Source organism: Fusarium oxysporum, chromosome XI (assembly GCF_013085055.1).
Source record: "Fusarium oxysporum Fo47 chromosome XI, complete sequence".
Lineage (NCBI taxonomy): Eukaryota > Fungi > Ascomycota > Sordariomycetes > Hypocreales > Nectriaceae > Fusarium > Fusarium oxysporum.
In genome coordinates, this window is record NC_072850.1 from 522,364 (window position 1) to 537,990 (window position 15,627).

The following is a 15,627-nucleotide window of genomic DNA, read 5'->3' on the forward strand; positions in this document are numbered from 1 at the left end:
GTTGATGCATCCGAGGCTCAGGCATGTGGGTGACTCTGCGTGGACAGGAGATGGGATGAAATTTCATGATCCGAAGTTCATGACAGAAGAGACAGTTGAATATCAGGTTCCTTGGCTGTTATACCAGGACGGTAGCGAAAGAGTCTACAAAATGGGTTGTGAATATTCGTATCGGTAGTCTGATCAGAGAATAAAAGTTATCTATGCTTAAACAATGGGCCCAACAAGGAACGCAGATCAGACCCAGACAATTATGCTTGTTCTTCCTGTCGCGTGGTTTTTGTGGGTTTACGAAGTGTTGCTCGCAAAGATGCATTGTCAGTGTCGATCTCGATTATTGACAGTTTCAGATCATTTGCATATAATTTTCATTGCTGGAATAATTAATAACCCGTAATCCTCAGTAGGAAATGATGTGTCGCGTGGAATCGCATCACATTGGGCCAATTAAGTCCTCTAAGTCCTCAGTGTTATTATACAGGGTAGGCAATCCTCTGTAACGCACTTGACCGATTCGGACATATCGCAGCTTGACACGTTATTCCCGTCCAGTATATACGCGCCACATGCTCGCATTCAGTGCATTCAGTCTGGAAGGGCTTGATTGGCCAGAGCAGCCCCCCAACATGACTCTTATCGATGAACGATGTGAGGAACTTATTCCCGATAACAAGTACCCTCGCAATTATTACATGAACACCTTGGTCATGTCTCCAGCAATTTATCACCTTATTTTAGAGCGACGAAAGACCTGTGCATACTTGAAAATACCACTGATCTTTAAATCAGAACGGATCGACTGCGTATTATTCTCTAATACGCGCGCGCCTAGCTGCAATGTTTCAGCGACAGCCCCTTCCAATCAGCATCGCGGGAATCGTGTCATATCATGAGCTCTAAACTAGGTAGACTGCATATTATTACAGAATCGCCCACTTTCTCTTTTGTCGCTGTGCAATGAGACCAACTTCGAACTGAATCTTGGGCATTCTTCGTATCATTATGAGTCTTTGCAAAATCTGTCAAGAAGCGTTACCTGACTTTTCATTCTCAGCTGGGGTTGGCAATGCTCCTATAATTCGTAACGGACTATCAGCAAAGCCATGCACGTGGGAAAAGAAAAAAAAACCCAAACAGCCCTCGCAAACTCAATGGCTTATGAAAGGGCGTTTCTCACTACACTCCTCTTGGGAGACGTTCGTGACGTCCTTGGAAGCTGATTGTCCTCTCTGTTGGACCTGTTGGCGGGCGATTCGATCATCGCCAATCGCGTCACCAAGCGATGAAAAAATAGCCGACTTTCAAGCGATGATTACGTACGGCCATTTTGATGTCGAAGATGACTTATTTAACCTCTGGGTCTGTCTTGAGGGAACTGGAATGAAGGCAGCGAGGCTTCGCCTGAACATCACAAAGACAACAAGGGAAGTCTATGAAGGTGAGCGACGAAAGAAGCCCGTGGTAGCATTAGTCGAGAGTTTGACCGGATTAACATAGAAACAGAAAATAAGATCTACATTCCAGCTCAACATACAGCTCAATCAGCTGCCGAGGCGGCAAATCGATGGATTGGAGTCTGCGACAAGAATCATCCATCATGCATGGCCCGAGCCGCACCGCCTCCAGATGCAAGGATGCCAACACGCCTGCTTGACCTCGGAACCGGCGATTCGACAATGTGGCGCATTATTGAGACTCAACAGGACCGAGTTCCTTACGTTGCGTTATCGCATCGATGGACTGAAAATACTCCGACGCTTCTGCAAAAGAACTACGATGCGTACTGCGACTCTCAGCGAGACAGCATCTTGCCACAGAACTATAGAGACATGCTTGATATATGTCGCGCGATACCAGTTCGGTACATCTGGATTGATTCCCTCTGCATTATACAAGATGACAACGGCGCTGATTTCCGTCATGAAGCTCCCATCATGCTCGATGTCTATCGCTTCGCTTTTCTGACCCTGATGATACTGTGGGAGTTTTCAGATTCTACTGTTTTTCGCGAGTGTCGACCCAGTACTATAGCCCGGCCCCGGCCTCATTCCTGCAAGCGCTCTACATTGGCAGAAAACGGCCAAGATTCTTTGTTTACTTATCTGAAGAATCTTGTGATATCCGAGGCAGCCGTGCCAAGCCAAGATTCAGCGTCCAATGCGCACAATTACGCATTTGTCAGGGTCGAAAACACAGGGAGCTACAATTTCGATGTGAACAACGCGCCCATCAACAAAAGGGCATGGGTTCTGCAGGAGCGATGCCTGTCACGACGGATTCTCTGCCTCGGAAACGAGGAACTGTATTGGGAGTGTGAAGGCGACTCATCGGGCCCTCTTATCGCAAGTGAAACTTCTCCTTGGGGTGTTCCGCACATCTCACGCCGCGAAGGCCTTGACAGTCTCACAGGCAGCAATAGTGGCGAGTGTTGGAATTCTCTTGTCGAGGAGTATACATCATGCCAGTTGACGTTTGAGGAAGACAGGCTCGTTGCCTTTTCTGGAATTGCTAGGGCCGTTGCGAAGCTGACTGGCGATACTTATTTTGCTGGCATATGGCTTGAGACATGGATGCAGGACCTTCTTTGGGAGCCGGACAGAGTAAGAGAAAAGCCGGCTCGGGTGAAGCCTGCTACAATGGGTACACAGAGCATGGTCCTGCCTTCATGGTCCTGGCTAAGCTTTTCTGGATCTATTCGTCCTGGTCTAGTTGTAGCCAATGGGGAGTGCCCGAGAATCCTTCTGACAGAACCGAATTCTTTCAAATCAGACAGGTTTGACTGCCTGGCTTTACTCAGTCAAACGAAAATTACACCTCCAGACTCTGACCCTTATGTCACCTTCCATCAAGCTATTCTTCAAATCAGAGGCTTACTTGTCCCTGTGGATTTCAGCGGGATTGCGGACATGCATAACTTGCCATCATTCTTCAGGATCACTCACAATATTGAGTTAAATTCAATAGGGCTAGATTGCTTAAGCCTTATACCATGCAGAGAGAAAGAAGATGGCTATGCTGTACTTATTTTGTCGTTCAGCAAACCATTGAACGAATCCTCTCGCTACTTCTTCATCCCACTATTTCTGCGCAAAGATAAATATCAAGAACCCATCAAGTTCAGTCCTAACGACACAGAGGGCCATGGGATCATTGTTGAAGAAATATTCGCAGACCGCGAACGTCAGTTCATCAGAGTCGGGAGGTGGCAAGAAGATATCAGCTTGCCCTCTCAACTTGGTCCATTGATCAGCAACACTATCGTACAACAAGGAATCGGTGAAACGGTCTCTGGCAGGACCGAAGATATTGCGGAGCTGGAACGAAGTTTCGACTCCAACATGCACGAATATGCTGTGCGCCATGCCTCCTCGATGATCAACTTTCCCAGGAATTGCACGAGTCAGCTAGACCAAGACCGATTGAATGACCAAAAGCAGAATGACATTGGCGCAAAGGACAATGGGGAGTTTGATGAGGATCGCGGCGGAGAAGACCGAGAGGAGAAAGAACAGATGATGGTCGATTCTGTTAAATGTTCAGAATTACCTCACTTTTCGAAAGCCGAATGGTCTTCTATCTCGTTAGTATAGTAAGATGTATGCAATTTTTAAATTTACTACTATGTCATAAAATGAATACCAAAATGATAGATCTAAGGTTGGGTGTTTCTGTAAGTGAGGAGGTAGGGCAAAACTAGAAACAACAAGACTATGTAGCTGATTGCTGCCCATAAGGTTAAACTTTAGGCTGCCAACAACCAGACAGACCTGGACTGGTCGAGATATGCAAAGCGCGACCTTGAGCGAAAATGCACTGCCAATATGATCCTTGGGTGCTCCACTATCTGCGACAGGATCGGTAAAGCTCGCTTACAAGATGCAGCAATTCGATGTTGATCTTTACGGCGCTAACGAAGACGACAGTGGTCGATTGGTCAGATTTGCCGCCGAGCAAGAAAATTAACTTTATCATACCATAGTTTGTAAGCGCTGGGTAGTTATGCCTTTGACTCAATATGAAACATCACATTGGGATGTCTGCTGTGCCGTGTTAAGACTATTGGTAAATGTTGCCGCTAACCATTCCCGTTGACCTTTGCCGCTGACAATTACCGCGCGCACTGATAAATCGTCTCAGGTTGCTGTGCGATGCGGGACGAGCATGGAGCTATTGGACTGACTTACCGCTGGGCCTCAGAGTGAAACAGGAGATAACCATGAGTTGGGTCACATCACATGCTGACAGCCTCCCAATGTTAAGAAACCAACAAAGAAAAGTGACTTGAGCGACCCCTTCACAAGTATATAAGACGTCAAGATCAGGACTCTTTGAATATATTACAACACTTACTTCAAGTCCCCATACACAACCAGAAGTCTTTCTATATCTTATCAACAACTAAAGTCTAACAACCAACATGGCTACCAAGAAACTCCACATCCAGTAAGTTATCCCCGTCATAATATAAATAACTCTCTAACCCATCGCTTTCTAGCAACCTTAGCTGGAATACCACAGAGGATGATCTTCTTAATGCATCTAGTGAGCATTATGATGCTGAAAGGGCGGTGAGTTTATAAGGCTTTCTAAGCAGGGATAAGTTAAGTGTTTTGTTAGCTTGTCATGCGCGACGTGAATACCGGCCGAAGCAGAAATTACGGATTCATGTTTTTTGATAGCCCAGAAGGCGCCGCGATCACAAAGAAACACCTAGACAACACAGAGTAAGTTCAAGTACACCCAGAGAATGAACTGCTCGCTGATAAATCCAAATTAGGATTAACGGTCGTAGAATCACGGTGACTTTTGCACCAGAGTAACGGGGGGAATGAAATCAATATAGTCAATGTAGAACCGACAAGTCATTTTCAGGGGAGGCTATTCACGGCTTGATGAGTCTCTAGGTTGTAGTATTATAATCACTATTTATATCACAAAGTTGCAGAGGAGAGCATTATAATAGTGTTAATAATATCTGCTTAAGAATCACAATTTCCCAAGCTGCGTTAACGTATCTGGTGGAGAATGAGACTCGAGTTCACACTGAGATGAACGGTTTGCCAGAGAGGTAACCAGAATGGCGACCAGTCGGAAACCCTCGCGGAACAAATTGATAGCCCAGCCACAGAGTAATCTCAAGCCATGCAAGAGCTCAGATTCCTCATCGCTATGGTCAAAGTAAACTCTGATAGTAGAAGATCTGCAGTACATCTTCAGCTGGGCTGAGACACGAGCGGGATGCGGAGTGAGGCTACTGAGCTAAGCAGAGATAGACGGCAGCAAGGCTACACTATTGGCTCAGCTACGCGTCGGCGGTCGCAATCAGACATACTGCATCAAGTCGAGAGACATTGTGCCGTGTTATGCCCAATGACGTGAGAGATCCGTTTTGCTGGAATGCCGTGACGCCAGCGAAGAATGCAAGAAGGTGCTGCTGTTCATATTTCGTGTATATAAAACAGAAGACGAAGCCCCAGGGCATCAAACTCTTTTCATTCCCATAACCAAAAAGAATAACACAAACTATACATTATCATCTCCTAGTACGAGCCAAAATGTCTGCCAAAGTCTATGTCGGGTAAGACCTCTCAAAGATGACATCGAGACTTTTATCTAAGAATGACCTTTCTCGATTAGAAACCTGTCATGGAACACCGATGATGAAAGTCTGCGCTCTCATTTCAGCAACTATGGCAACGTCTTGGATTCGGCAAGTGCTTAATTACCTCTTCACCATCACCATGCGATGTATTAACCCATGACATAGATCGTCATGCGTGATCGAGACACTGGCCGCTCTCGAGGCTTTGGATTTGTGACCTATAGCAATTCCAATGAGGCTGAGAGTGCAATCGGCGCTATGAACGAACAAGAGTGAGTACCGCGTGCGTTGTTCTCACTGAGAGTCGATCTGAAGAAAAAATAATTCTAGAATTGATGGGAAACATGTCAAGGTCAACCTGGCTAATGCGCGTAGTGCTGGAGGCGGCGGTGGTGGCTATGCAGGAGGTCAAGGCGGTTATGGTGGAGGATACGGCAGTGGTTATACTCAAGGAGGATATAGTGGAGGCTATTAAAACCACCGATATGTGATATAGAGAAATGGGTAAATCTACACGCTGCTACTACCGCCCTTGGAGAAGGCTCTGCAACGCTTCTTCAGTATCATATGCCTTCAACAGCTCAGCCTTGAGCTTCTCAATCTCATCCTTCTGGTCCCTCCTCACGCCGTCCAACATACCCTTGGCGGGGCCAATAAGGTGAGCATCGCTGAGCTCCATGACAACAGCCATGAGCACCAAGCTATCGCCCATATGCGCCAGCTTGCCATCTGCATCCAGTCCGTTCATGATCTTCAAAAGTCTCTCGAAGTCTGCATCACCCGGCTCAAGGATGACTCTCAAGACAGCACCTCCGTCACCATTGACGAGGTACTTGTGAAAGAGGTTTGGCGTGACAGTCTGCGGCTTGCCGACTTCTAGTGGTTGGGCAGAAGCTTCCAAGGCTTCCACGTCGGGATCAGTGCTCTTGTGGACAGAGATTGACCCTTCGATGAGATCAAATGTTTCCGAGAAGCGTGTATGGAAGTGAGGTGGCACAGTGGTTCCGGGAGTCATGGTTTCGATAAAAATAGTGCGCTTTCCATCGTTGAGGGTTGTCGACTCTTCGAGCCGAAAGCGGCGTTGATCCCAACGACGTTCTGACGACATGTTGATATGATGATAATTAGTGACTAAACAAATAAACGAGTCAAGTCACAAAGATTTAATGAAAACAATTCACTCATTTCGGGTTCCAATTTCCATGTTTAAGTACTCGACTTCACTCCATGGCGCTGACTGCTTATTCAGCGGCTCATCAGCTACTGACCCCGACGCGTTACGGTTTTGGGTTTAGTGATTATGAAGGATTCAGGTCTGCGCCACGGGTTATCTTATCTAGGCGCAATCACCGATTAGATAGTTTAACTGCTATTTTCTCAGAGGTCTGACTTCAACTTTTGATTTAGAGATAATCGATCCCGGCAGGTATGTACTAGAAGCAAATCTCGTTTAGCCTCGGCTATTTTTCAAGAGGGAGACTTGCTTCTTTTCTTGGCGTTTGGGTTTTAGTAAAAGTTTCAGGACTTAGTGGAGCAATCGGGCGTTTCAATATAAACCAAACATGGGGCATAAGCATAACCGCATCTTTACTTCATCTGGAAATATTCGCGAATAGTGTTCAGACCTGGATCAGCCAGTCGCATCTGAAGTGATCAATGATGGTCCTCCCGTTACCAATCTTGAGACTGGCTGAGCCGAGGATCTCGGCACTGACGATGCTGTGCGGTTTCTGTTTTTGTTTCTTTTCTTCTTTGTGTTGGAGTTGAGATTGTTGACAAGTGTAGATGAAACGAGGATGGTGGGTAAAGACGAGAGTCCTGAATACAAGAAGTGTGAAGCGACGAGGATATAAGACACGGCATGGAACTCTGCTTCGTTGCGGAAACGTCCCAGCATCAACAGGCTCAGCATCAGTCTTATTCTCTTCCTGCCTAGCAATTTATTCTCATTCACTATGAAGTTCTCTACCTTGATTGTCGTCACCAACGCGGTCGTGCACACACTTGCCCATCCCCAGTTTCTATCCACCCGCGAGTTTGTTCCTCAGGAGTGGATTGCTCCAGCTCCAGGTGCTTGTGAGTTCCCATGATGGACATCAGTCTCAGCATCTATGCACTCTCAGCTCCTTGTATTGACCTTTTGATGAAGCTCGTGGTCCCTGCCCTGGACTCAACACTTTGGCCAACCATGGGTACATCCCTCGTGACGGCAAGAACATCACCCTCGGCATCCTGAAGGACGGTATGCTTACCGGTTACAACATCGAGCACCTGGATGCTGTTATACTCTTCACGCAAGCTATCAAGACTAGTCCCAATTACCCCAATACCCGCAGCTTCGATCTGGCTGACCTTGGTCGCCACAACATCCTCGAGCATGACATTTCTCTAAGGTACATCATGCCATTATCCTCTTCCAACAAGTACTGACGCTCGCCACGTAGTCGCTCCGACGCCTTCTTTGCTGATCCGAACCCGTTCAATGAGACCGTCTGGGCCGAGTCACTTACCTACTTTCCCGATGATCTGATGACGGTCGAACAAGTCGCCAAGGCGAGGATGGGCCGCCTAGCCACCTCCAAGAAGACCAACCCTGAGCACTCGATGTCTAAGCTAGCTGACGGCTTTAGCTGGGGCGAGATGGCATCCTTCTTTGAGATTATGGCTGATGGCACCACCGGCACGGTGGAGAAAAAGTTTATCGAGTACTGGCTGAGTAGGTTGGTTTCCTCTTTCGATACGCTGAGGCTAACAGGGTGTTTCCTGCTGTAGAGAACGAGCGTATGCCGACCGAGATTGGATGGCAGCGACGACCTACAATCATGCGAGGAAGTGAGCGTATTGAGTTCACGAGGAAGCTCATGCAGGCTGCTGGCGTTGCCCGTCGTGACATTAAGACTGATGCCTACGGTCGTAAACTTGTATTATAGTATGGCTGACAATGGCACGTGAGCGCAGGACATTCGAATTGGTTCAAGGGGGCTGGTTCAACCCTGACTCAACTGGCAAAACAGAATAACGAGGGTGACTGCAGGTAGCATGACGATAACCAAGTAGGCGTGGCATTCTATATATACTGCATTCCTTTGTTTCTAATCTAGCCTCATTCATCCTTCTTACTTGGTTGTCAATTTTGAACTTGTCAACATTCCATAACATCACCATCTTCACATCAATTTACGACCAACCATCATCAAATTCATCATCAATTGTGTCTTATTTGTTTTCGTCTTCGCCTCCCATCATGCATCCAGGCTTTTTAGTTATTCCGTGTACCCTGTCTCGATCCGACTACGAGGCTGTTCGTAACGCCCGTCACCATTACAGGGCAGATTCACCAAATCCTCCACCAAAACGAACCTTTCCTCGCCTCGCCAAAAAGCGAGCGTATGGTACATACAAACGATTGGATATGGTAAAGTGTGCCCTCACGGACGAGCTATAGGTGTTTGGCAATGAGCATGGCCACATATATGAACTCTCTCGCGTGACGAGATGGTACCACAAACTACCATAAACTACGCAAAACTCTTCAAAGTCTAGCACAAACAGCAGAAGTGGTCAGGTAAAATTGTCATAAAACCAGTTCGAGTACCAATTCCCTCCGACAACCATTTTGCGCTCCTCCTCTGTAGGCTCACTTGCAACCCCACAATCCAATAGCTCCGTCTGGTACGCAGTAACATTCACACGACCAAGCTGCTCAGCCTTGCCACCCGTAAGTGAGTCCATCACCGTGAGCGAAGTCTCAAATCCAGACCCAGCTTGAGCGCTATTAAGAACAAGAACAGATCGACTGATAGCTCCATAGCTCAGGGACCAGCAGGAGCCGCATAATGAAGAGTTTGGACCATCGACGCCTTCGTAGCCAGCTATTTGATACGTGACTTCACCTAGCTTCGCCCAGTCTTGACCTTCGACGATCCGGCCGCCTTTCCAGCATGCTAGCTCGGTGACGGAGGCGGTATCATCATCGTAGAATCCACTATATGTAACTATATAAATTAGCGAAAGAAAATGAGGCGTATAGTCTAGATCCCTTACCAGTTGTTGCGGTACTTAAAGACACGTAGGAAGTAATGGTGGCCAGCCTGGAGATGTACATCTTGAGGTCAAGATGAAGAGGCCAGATGTAAAACTCCAAAAAGGCTCAGTTGATCTTTTTAAAATTTCTTTTTAAAGAGATAAGTGATCCAGGAGCATAAAATCACCAGTGCAATTTTCTCCTCCTTCCTTTCCTGCTGATATGGGCTGTTGGCTGTTGGTTGTTGGTTACATGGCTGTAGCCGCTAAAGGGTCACAACCTGATAGACCCATGAGGCATAAACAGCGAGCCTATTAAATTCGTTCGATAGTTCAAGCGAACTCGCTACTGGTCCCGCCCGGACAATTGGAGCGATCTAGACTATCACGGACCCCTGATCGCTTTGACCACGTCTGATAACCTCGTATAGGCATGTCTTACAAATGACTGTTAGCGGGCATTTAAGCCTACTACCAACAACCAACAGGAGAATATTGACGAACGAGTTTCCATACGATGATATTGACTGATTCTGTCCCATAATGTTCATCTCAACTGGTTTCCCTTGTCCATCTTTGGACCCATAATGATGAGCTCTTCAACCTCGGGGGCCAGGGAAATGATACGACAACTCATTTTGCCTTCGAGGCACGGAAAACCAACTTACGCCCCCCGGTCCTTTTAAACTGGGCCGACTGGTTGAAGGTGAGTAGTCGTATAGAGTTTGGAACATATTTCAACCAATTTACTGGATACTATTTACATCAAACCCCAAATGTTGCAACAATAAGTATTTGCATCTCTAAAGGCTATGCTCTGATCTACTCATAATAATTGAAGTAGACCCGACAGCAGCATATGGCTCTTTATTTCTCTAGCAAAGCGCCTGTAGCGGTGAGCCTTGAGCCACCATCGCGAACAGCGTGCTGATGTTGAACCAACTGCATAAACCTCGCTTCTCTCATCACGTCGTATCCACAATGCGCTCAGCCTATTGAGACCCAGAATCAAAGCGCGATTCTGTCCTGCCTTTACGAAGAGCGGCTTTACTTGGTATAAATACCCTTTGCTAGTGCCTCGAACATGAATGAAAAAATCGTCCTTAAGCTCTCAGATTTACAAGCAACTCCTCGAGTCATCACCAACTTTCATCTGTCATATAATTAATCATGAAGTACTTCAATCATGCGTTCCTCGCACTTGCCTACGCCGCGTTGGCGTCTTCCGCAGCAACACCAGCGTCACCTGCCGCTGGCGCAGCAGCCATATGTGGCGATCTCGGCATTCTCAACATCGCACCAGGGGACCTGCCAGAGGGGGTAGAACCTTCTGACCTACGTCTCTGCGCCAACCATCCAATGGGCCGCAATCGAACCTTGGATCCTCTTGAAGGAGCATCCCTGGCCCCCATGGAAGAAGAGGACATAGATCCTGACACGACTGCTGCCCCTTCGGCCAGCCTGTTTGAAGAAAGGGCTTGTTACTACAAAGCTCCGTATGGATGCTCTCGGGGTTATTGCTGGAAACAGTGTGGAAAATCAAGGAGTGGCCAGTGGTGCTGGACTGCCTCCGGCATGGGAGGTGGTCCATGGAACAAATGTGACAAGTACGAAGACTGCGGAACAAACAGGCTCACCCATGCCTGTGGTAATAACTGTTGGGTCTCTCGCTCATGTGGATGCAGCTGCTAGTTTCAGTGTCCAAAGACAGAGAGTTCCAGGATTCTGATTAGCTAGAGTAGCCATAAATAAAAGCTGTTCTTCATCTCTGAAAGCGAGACCTGTTAGTAAATCTCGAAAGACTGGATCTTTCATATCAAACGTTCAATCACCAGGGAAGATGGATCTCCCCTGTTACTTCAACACTCTAGATTGTTCGCCATATCCCCCAATTCATCCTTAAAAATCTTAGCATGACCTTCATCCCCCTCTTTCAACGGATATTTCTTCCTATACTCCGCTATGTCCTTGACCCATCGCCCCCACTGCTCAGCTGCTTCTCCAGTACTATTTACTTTGGCAGTATCTTTGACGATGTCGACATAGACAACGGGCTTCTTTGATCCAACACCAACTAGCAATCGCGCGTTTGTCTCGATTGCTCTGGAATCGATGTTGGTGCTCCATTTGATCTTGCATACAAGTTGGAGGTCTGATGAACCTACGTGGGATTTGATGTTCCGTTGCGTATCAGTCTTGAGTTCCGTTCTGACGGCGACTTTACCAGTGCCAACTTGACAGACTCAAGCAGCCTTGTCATGCCACCGTCATAGTGAGCCAACGCGAATGGCGACAAGGAGATTTACATGGCAAGTAGACATCCCATCCGGGGTTCCCAACAAATCCATGTCGCTCCTGCACATTTCTATCAACCGCAAGCTTACCCACTATAACCTTTTACGCAGTCGATATCACAGTGGAGGGTAAGCCCTGTGAGTACTTCTGACGAGGTTCATGAGGTGATGCATTTCCCGAAGCAAAAGGCGTAGATAGAATGCTAGTACAACTGAGACAATTAATGTCTTGGAATGAAGCTTAGTCGACATCTTCTTGTGACAACATGTAATTATTGCATAAATAGGGCGGGCGAGGACCTAATAGTTTCAGACAAGTCTCGACACTTATACTAGAGCTACACCACAGGATAAAACCTATAACCATGGTGTCCTTTGACCGCTTGACAAGGTTTGTACTGGTTTGCTCACCTCCTAGCTGAAAATGGTACTAGGTCTTGGAAAGGTAGATAGGCTAGAAAAGAAGTTACCTACCGCTAGCAATAACAGCAATAATTAAGGCCAGGAAGTAATTAAATAAAAGAATAAATAAATATAGCTCTAATGCAGCATCTATTGAGATATAACATGTGATAGAACCGGCATGGCTAATTCTAACTATTTCCATACGTCGCGCCCGGGTTTGTTCCCGAGACATGGTGCTGTAGTGAAGAGCTGAGACTTCATGTCCAGAAGCGGGACAAGCCGCCGGAAGGGAACTAGTCAAACTATAGATCTACAGAGGATCGCAATTGGACGATAAACGAGCTATTTGCTGTGCAGCAGCAGCTTTAGCGCCTACTGCTACAGATAGTCGGTTTCTCTATTTACCTGGCTTTAAGCTTCGTATACTAACACCTATTATATAACCGAGGGTTCATATTAGAATTTGGCACCGACATAGCCTTAAAAAGAGATAGCCGTTAGATTGATCGCCTATTCACCCAGGTCTCACTTCAATGTGATAGAGCGATCCAGAATTGATTACCCCCCCTGCCAAAATCGTAAGATCTTCTTGGAATGGAACGCAAGGGTAGGTCGACGTGGTGACTTTCAGTTGCTCATGATCACATCCGTCCAAGCAAAGAACTGGGGAAATTTATATAACGCTGCTTTATACTTACCAAGATAACCCTTCTCCATTACACCTTCAACAATCACTTTATCTCATTTCCCAAGAACCACTTGGATTACAATGTCCGGCTTCTCTTCACTTCCCATCACCGGCATCAAAGCCGACGGCTAAGTCCATCCACGGCCTGAAATCAACGCTTGGGCAAGTAGTAACCCCATTCAACTCTCCCTCTACATCCGAGACTTGCAGATCTTCCACCGCCCAGGATAGCCTCTATCCATTCCATACCGATACCAAGTTTACAAACTGGAACTCTGATGGCGTCCGGTATTGGACATCGCTTGGATATACGCGATCTCGCACCTGAAACAGGCTCCTCTGGCACTGCTCCTCGTGAGCTTGTTCAGAAGTGCCTTACTGAGAAATACGGAGTCTTACGAAGAATTCTCCACAAGGTTGGTTCCACGCAGAAGATTGAAGGTCTCGATAATGACTATATGATTAATGTCATCTACAATCGATTCGCCTTGAACGGAATTAGTTACAGTATCCACTTCTTCATCGGCAAGGAAAGTGACATTTTCAAATCTCCCGCGGATTACAAGCTCAGCGTTGATTACATCGGCGGTATCCACACATTTTCCTCCGATTATTGGACTCGCGGCAACAAGAACGGCGTCAACTGCGAGAACTGCCAGAAGCAGCAAAAGATTCATCAGCTGTCGAAGGGCCAGGTCCCAGTCACTCTTGCGCTCCTGCAGCGAGCGCTGAACAAGGATGAGAGATGGGCTGCCATTAGCCATCTTGGAAAAGACCATGTTGTTGAATACATGGCTAAGCATCTCCATTGGAGAGCTGTCGCTGTGAGTATTCTTCTTTTCTCTTGGCCAAGCTGAACTGACAAAAGTGTGCTTCAGGTGCCAAATCAACTGCTTAAGACGGATGATCTGCCCGATCTCAAGGCTTTCTTCAAGGTTGGAAAGGCGGAGCATCCAGAAGATCCAGCTAAGTCATCCAAGTACTTTGGCTATGAACATCGATGGAAATTTATCAAGGATAAGCTTAGAGGAGCGAAGCCGGAGTAGATATAAGGGTGTCTGAGTGGGAAGTGATGTATAGCAGTCTAGACTCTGTTACAGGTCTATTAAGTCCAACATGTCTACACTTTAAAGGGTACCTAAAAGATTGGAATTAGATGGTACTAGGCATAGAAAAGCGGGATTTTAAATATACAGTGTATCTTCTGATACTGCTATTCCAGAAAGGCTGGGGTGAGTAGGAATGCTACTACTGCGAAGGTTTCGTTGATGCTGTGTAATGCTGAGATAGCTATGGCAACGGCGAGGTCGATTGCTGAAGGTTTGGGGAAGACGAAACGCTTGTATTCTGGTATAGAGCCTTGCCCTTGAGCAAAGTAGACAATTCACTCTCCGCACCACGCATACAAATGGACTTCAAGGGCCACTATAGCATTTGAATGGATGTGACTTCTATTCGATGAAATGGACATCGCCCCCCCTTATAAACAACGTGTGCCCTTCTCTTAGTAACAGGCTTCAGTATCGCAATGCCACCATTCCAACCTAGGGACCTCTCCAGCTGAGAACGGAGAAGACGGAAGATCCCCATCCAGAAAGCTTCCAACAAGCCCTGCATAATAGCCTGCGTACTGAAACAAGTGTCCGTGGCCACTGCTCGGGAACATGACAAAGTTGGCACTGGAGAGTTGTCTCGCAAGAACGAAAGAATTCTGCGTCGGGACAATAAGATCGTTATCGCCGCAAGTAACAAGCGCATCCTTCTGAATGGTTTGTAAAAGAGCATACGGAAGAGGATCTGCATCCCAGGAAAGGTACGCCTGAGTCAGATTGAGAAGAGGCTTTCCGGTAGTAAACAGTGCGATCTCGGGTTCTCCATCCTTCCCAGCGACGTCAGCTCTTGATGAAGTACTCCTATTGAACCACGAGGCGCCTTCGTCTCCTGTAGTGAGAAGAAAGAAAGCGTCGATGGTGGCTGGGCCAGGAGTGGGGCTGAAGACAGTAGACTGGACCTCATTCATAGGGCGGACCAAGCCAGGTCCAAGACTAGGGCCCGTACCAGCGAGGACCAATTTACGAATGATATCAGGAGAATCAAGGACAAGTTGTTGCGCGACATATCCTCCCATCGAGAAGCCCAAAACGTCAACTTCCTCGACACTAAGCTTTAGGAGCAAAACGTTGAGAAAGGCGAGGAGATTGATTGCAAAGCCCTTGATACTTGTCGCAACGGGTCCTCTGCTATGACCGAGGCCAGCGTAGTCGTAGGTGATCAGCTGACGGCCTGTTGCAGTCAGATTATTGATCAAGTCAGGATCCCAGGTATCAATGGTAGATCGGACGTGGTTGAGCATGAGGAGTGGAGGCTGAGAAATGTTCGACTTGCCGATGAGACGATAGGCGAAATCGATCCCATCAGCAGTAAGGAACAAAGTCTTTGCAGTTTCTTGAGTGGACATGTTGTAGATGTTCCTCTAGTGGGAAAGGTGAAGGAATTTGTTCTATCAGATAGCAGACATATTGTTCGGGTTAAATACAATTCATGGGCCTCCTCTGCCCCACCCGCTAGACTCTTTCCTTAGCTACTTCTTTAAACCAGTTTTGTAATATTTCATT

At 46.9% G+C, this 15,627-nt stretch overlaps 9 protein-coding genes across 9 annotated transcripts; 6 read left to right on the top strand and 3 right to left on the bottom strand.

The window, feature by feature from the left end:
- Positions 1 to 1,002: 1,002 nt before the first annotated feature.
- Positions 1,003 to 3,590, top strand: FOBCDRAFT_148167 (heterokaryon incompatibility protein-domain-containing protein; the record flags this gene model as incomplete). Its single annotated transcript, XM_059608279.1, has 3 exons — positions 1,003 to 1,438; positions 1,801 to 2,092; positions 2,141 to 3,590. 3 exons carry the CDS (start codon positions 1,003 to 1,005, stop codon positions 3,588 to 3,590), a joined length of 2,178 nt encoding a protein of 725 aa, XP_059466125.1.
- Positions 3,591 to 4,417: 827 nt separating this feature from the next.
- On the top strand, positions 4,418 to 4,820 carry FOBCDRAFT_281013 (uncharacterized protein; the record flags this gene model as incomplete). The annotated part of the gene is made up of 4 exons (XM_054707441.1): positions 4,418 to 4,443; positions 4,496 to 4,568; positions 4,618 to 4,724; positions 4,778 to 4,820. The coding sequence occupies 4 exons, from the start codon at positions 4,418 to 4,420 to the stop codon at positions 4,818 to 4,820; spliced, it is 249 nt and encodes an 82-aa protein (XP_054563416.1).
- Positions 4,821 to 5,632: 812 nt separating this feature from the next.
- On the top strand, positions 5,633 to 6,077 carry FOBCDRAFT_147304 (uncharacterized protein; the record flags this gene model as incomplete). The annotated part of the gene is made up of 3 exons (XM_059608256.1): positions 5,633 to 5,698; positions 5,768 to 5,874; positions 5,933 to 6,077. Coding segments are annotated over 3 exons (318 nt in total), but the record flags the coding sequence as incomplete, so codon positions are not given.
- Positions 6,078 to 6,125: 48 nt separating this feature from the next.
- On the bottom strand, positions 6,126 to 6,745 carry FOBCDRAFT_324074 (uncharacterized protein; the record flags this gene model as incomplete). Its single annotated transcript, XM_031192125.3, has 1 exon — positions 6,126 to 6,745. The coding sequence occupies exon 1, from the start codon at positions 6,708 to 6,710 to the stop codon at positions 6,126 to 6,128; it is 585 nt and encodes a 194-aa protein (XP_031030971.2). The 5' UTR covers positions 6,711 to 6,745.
- An 812-nt stretch (positions 6,746 to 7,557) lies between these two features.
- FOBCDRAFT_281016 (Chloroperoxidase) lies at positions 7,558 to 8,532 on the top strand (the record flags this gene model as incomplete). The annotated part of the gene is made up of 4 exons (XM_031192126.2): positions 7,558 to 7,678; positions 7,752 to 7,995; positions 8,047 to 8,318; positions 8,375 to 8,532. 4 exons carry the CDS (start codon positions 7,558 to 7,560, stop codon positions 8,530 to 8,532), a joined length of 795 nt encoding a protein of 264 aa, XP_031030972.2.
- Positions 8,533 to 9,163: 631 nt separating this feature from the next.
- FOBCDRAFT_324075 (Cerato-platanin-domain-containing protein) lies at positions 9,164 to 9,753 on the bottom strand (the record flags this gene model as incomplete). Its single annotated transcript, XM_031192127.3, has 2 exons — positions 9,647 to 9,753; positions 9,164 to 9,597 (listed from the first exon to the last, which is right to left on the bottom strand). Exons 1-2 carry the CDS (start codon positions 9,705 to 9,707, stop codon positions 9,164 to 9,166), a joined length of 495 nt encoding a protein of 164 aa, XP_031030973.2. The 5' UTR covers positions 9,708 to 9,753.
- Positions 9,754 to 10,795: 1,042 nt separating this feature from the next.
- On the top strand, positions 10,796 to 11,358 carry FOBCDRAFT_281018 (uncharacterized protein; the record flags this gene model as incomplete). The annotated part of the gene is made up of 2 exons (XM_054707443.1): positions 10,796 to 11,273; positions 11,324 to 11,358. The coding sequence occupies 2 exons, from the start codon at positions 10,796 to 10,798 to the stop codon at positions 11,356 to 11,358; spliced, it is 513 nt and encodes a 170-aa protein (XP_054563418.1).
- A 1,932-nt stretch (positions 11,359 to 13,290) lies between these two features.
- On the top strand, positions 13,291 to 14,058 carry FOBCDRAFT_208073 (uncharacterized protein; the record flags this gene model as incomplete). The annotated part of the gene is made up of 2 exons (XM_054707444.1): positions 13,291 to 13,836; positions 13,891 to 14,058. The coding sequence occupies 2 exons, from the start codon at positions 13,291 to 13,293 to the stop codon at positions 14,056 to 14,058; spliced, it is 714 nt and encodes a 237-aa protein (XP_054563419.1).
- A 458-nt stretch (positions 14,059 to 14,516) lies between these two features.
- On the bottom strand, positions 14,517 to 15,470 carry FOBCDRAFT_244894 (Alpha/Beta hydrolase protein; the record flags this gene model as incomplete). The annotated part of the gene is made up of 1 exon (XM_031192130.2): positions 14,517 to 15,470. The coding sequence occupies one exon, from the start codon at positions 15,468 to 15,470 to the stop codon at positions 14,517 to 14,519; it is 954 nt and encodes a 317-aa protein (XP_031030976.2).
- Between the last annotated feature and the right edge of the window lie 157 nt (positions 15,471 to 15,627).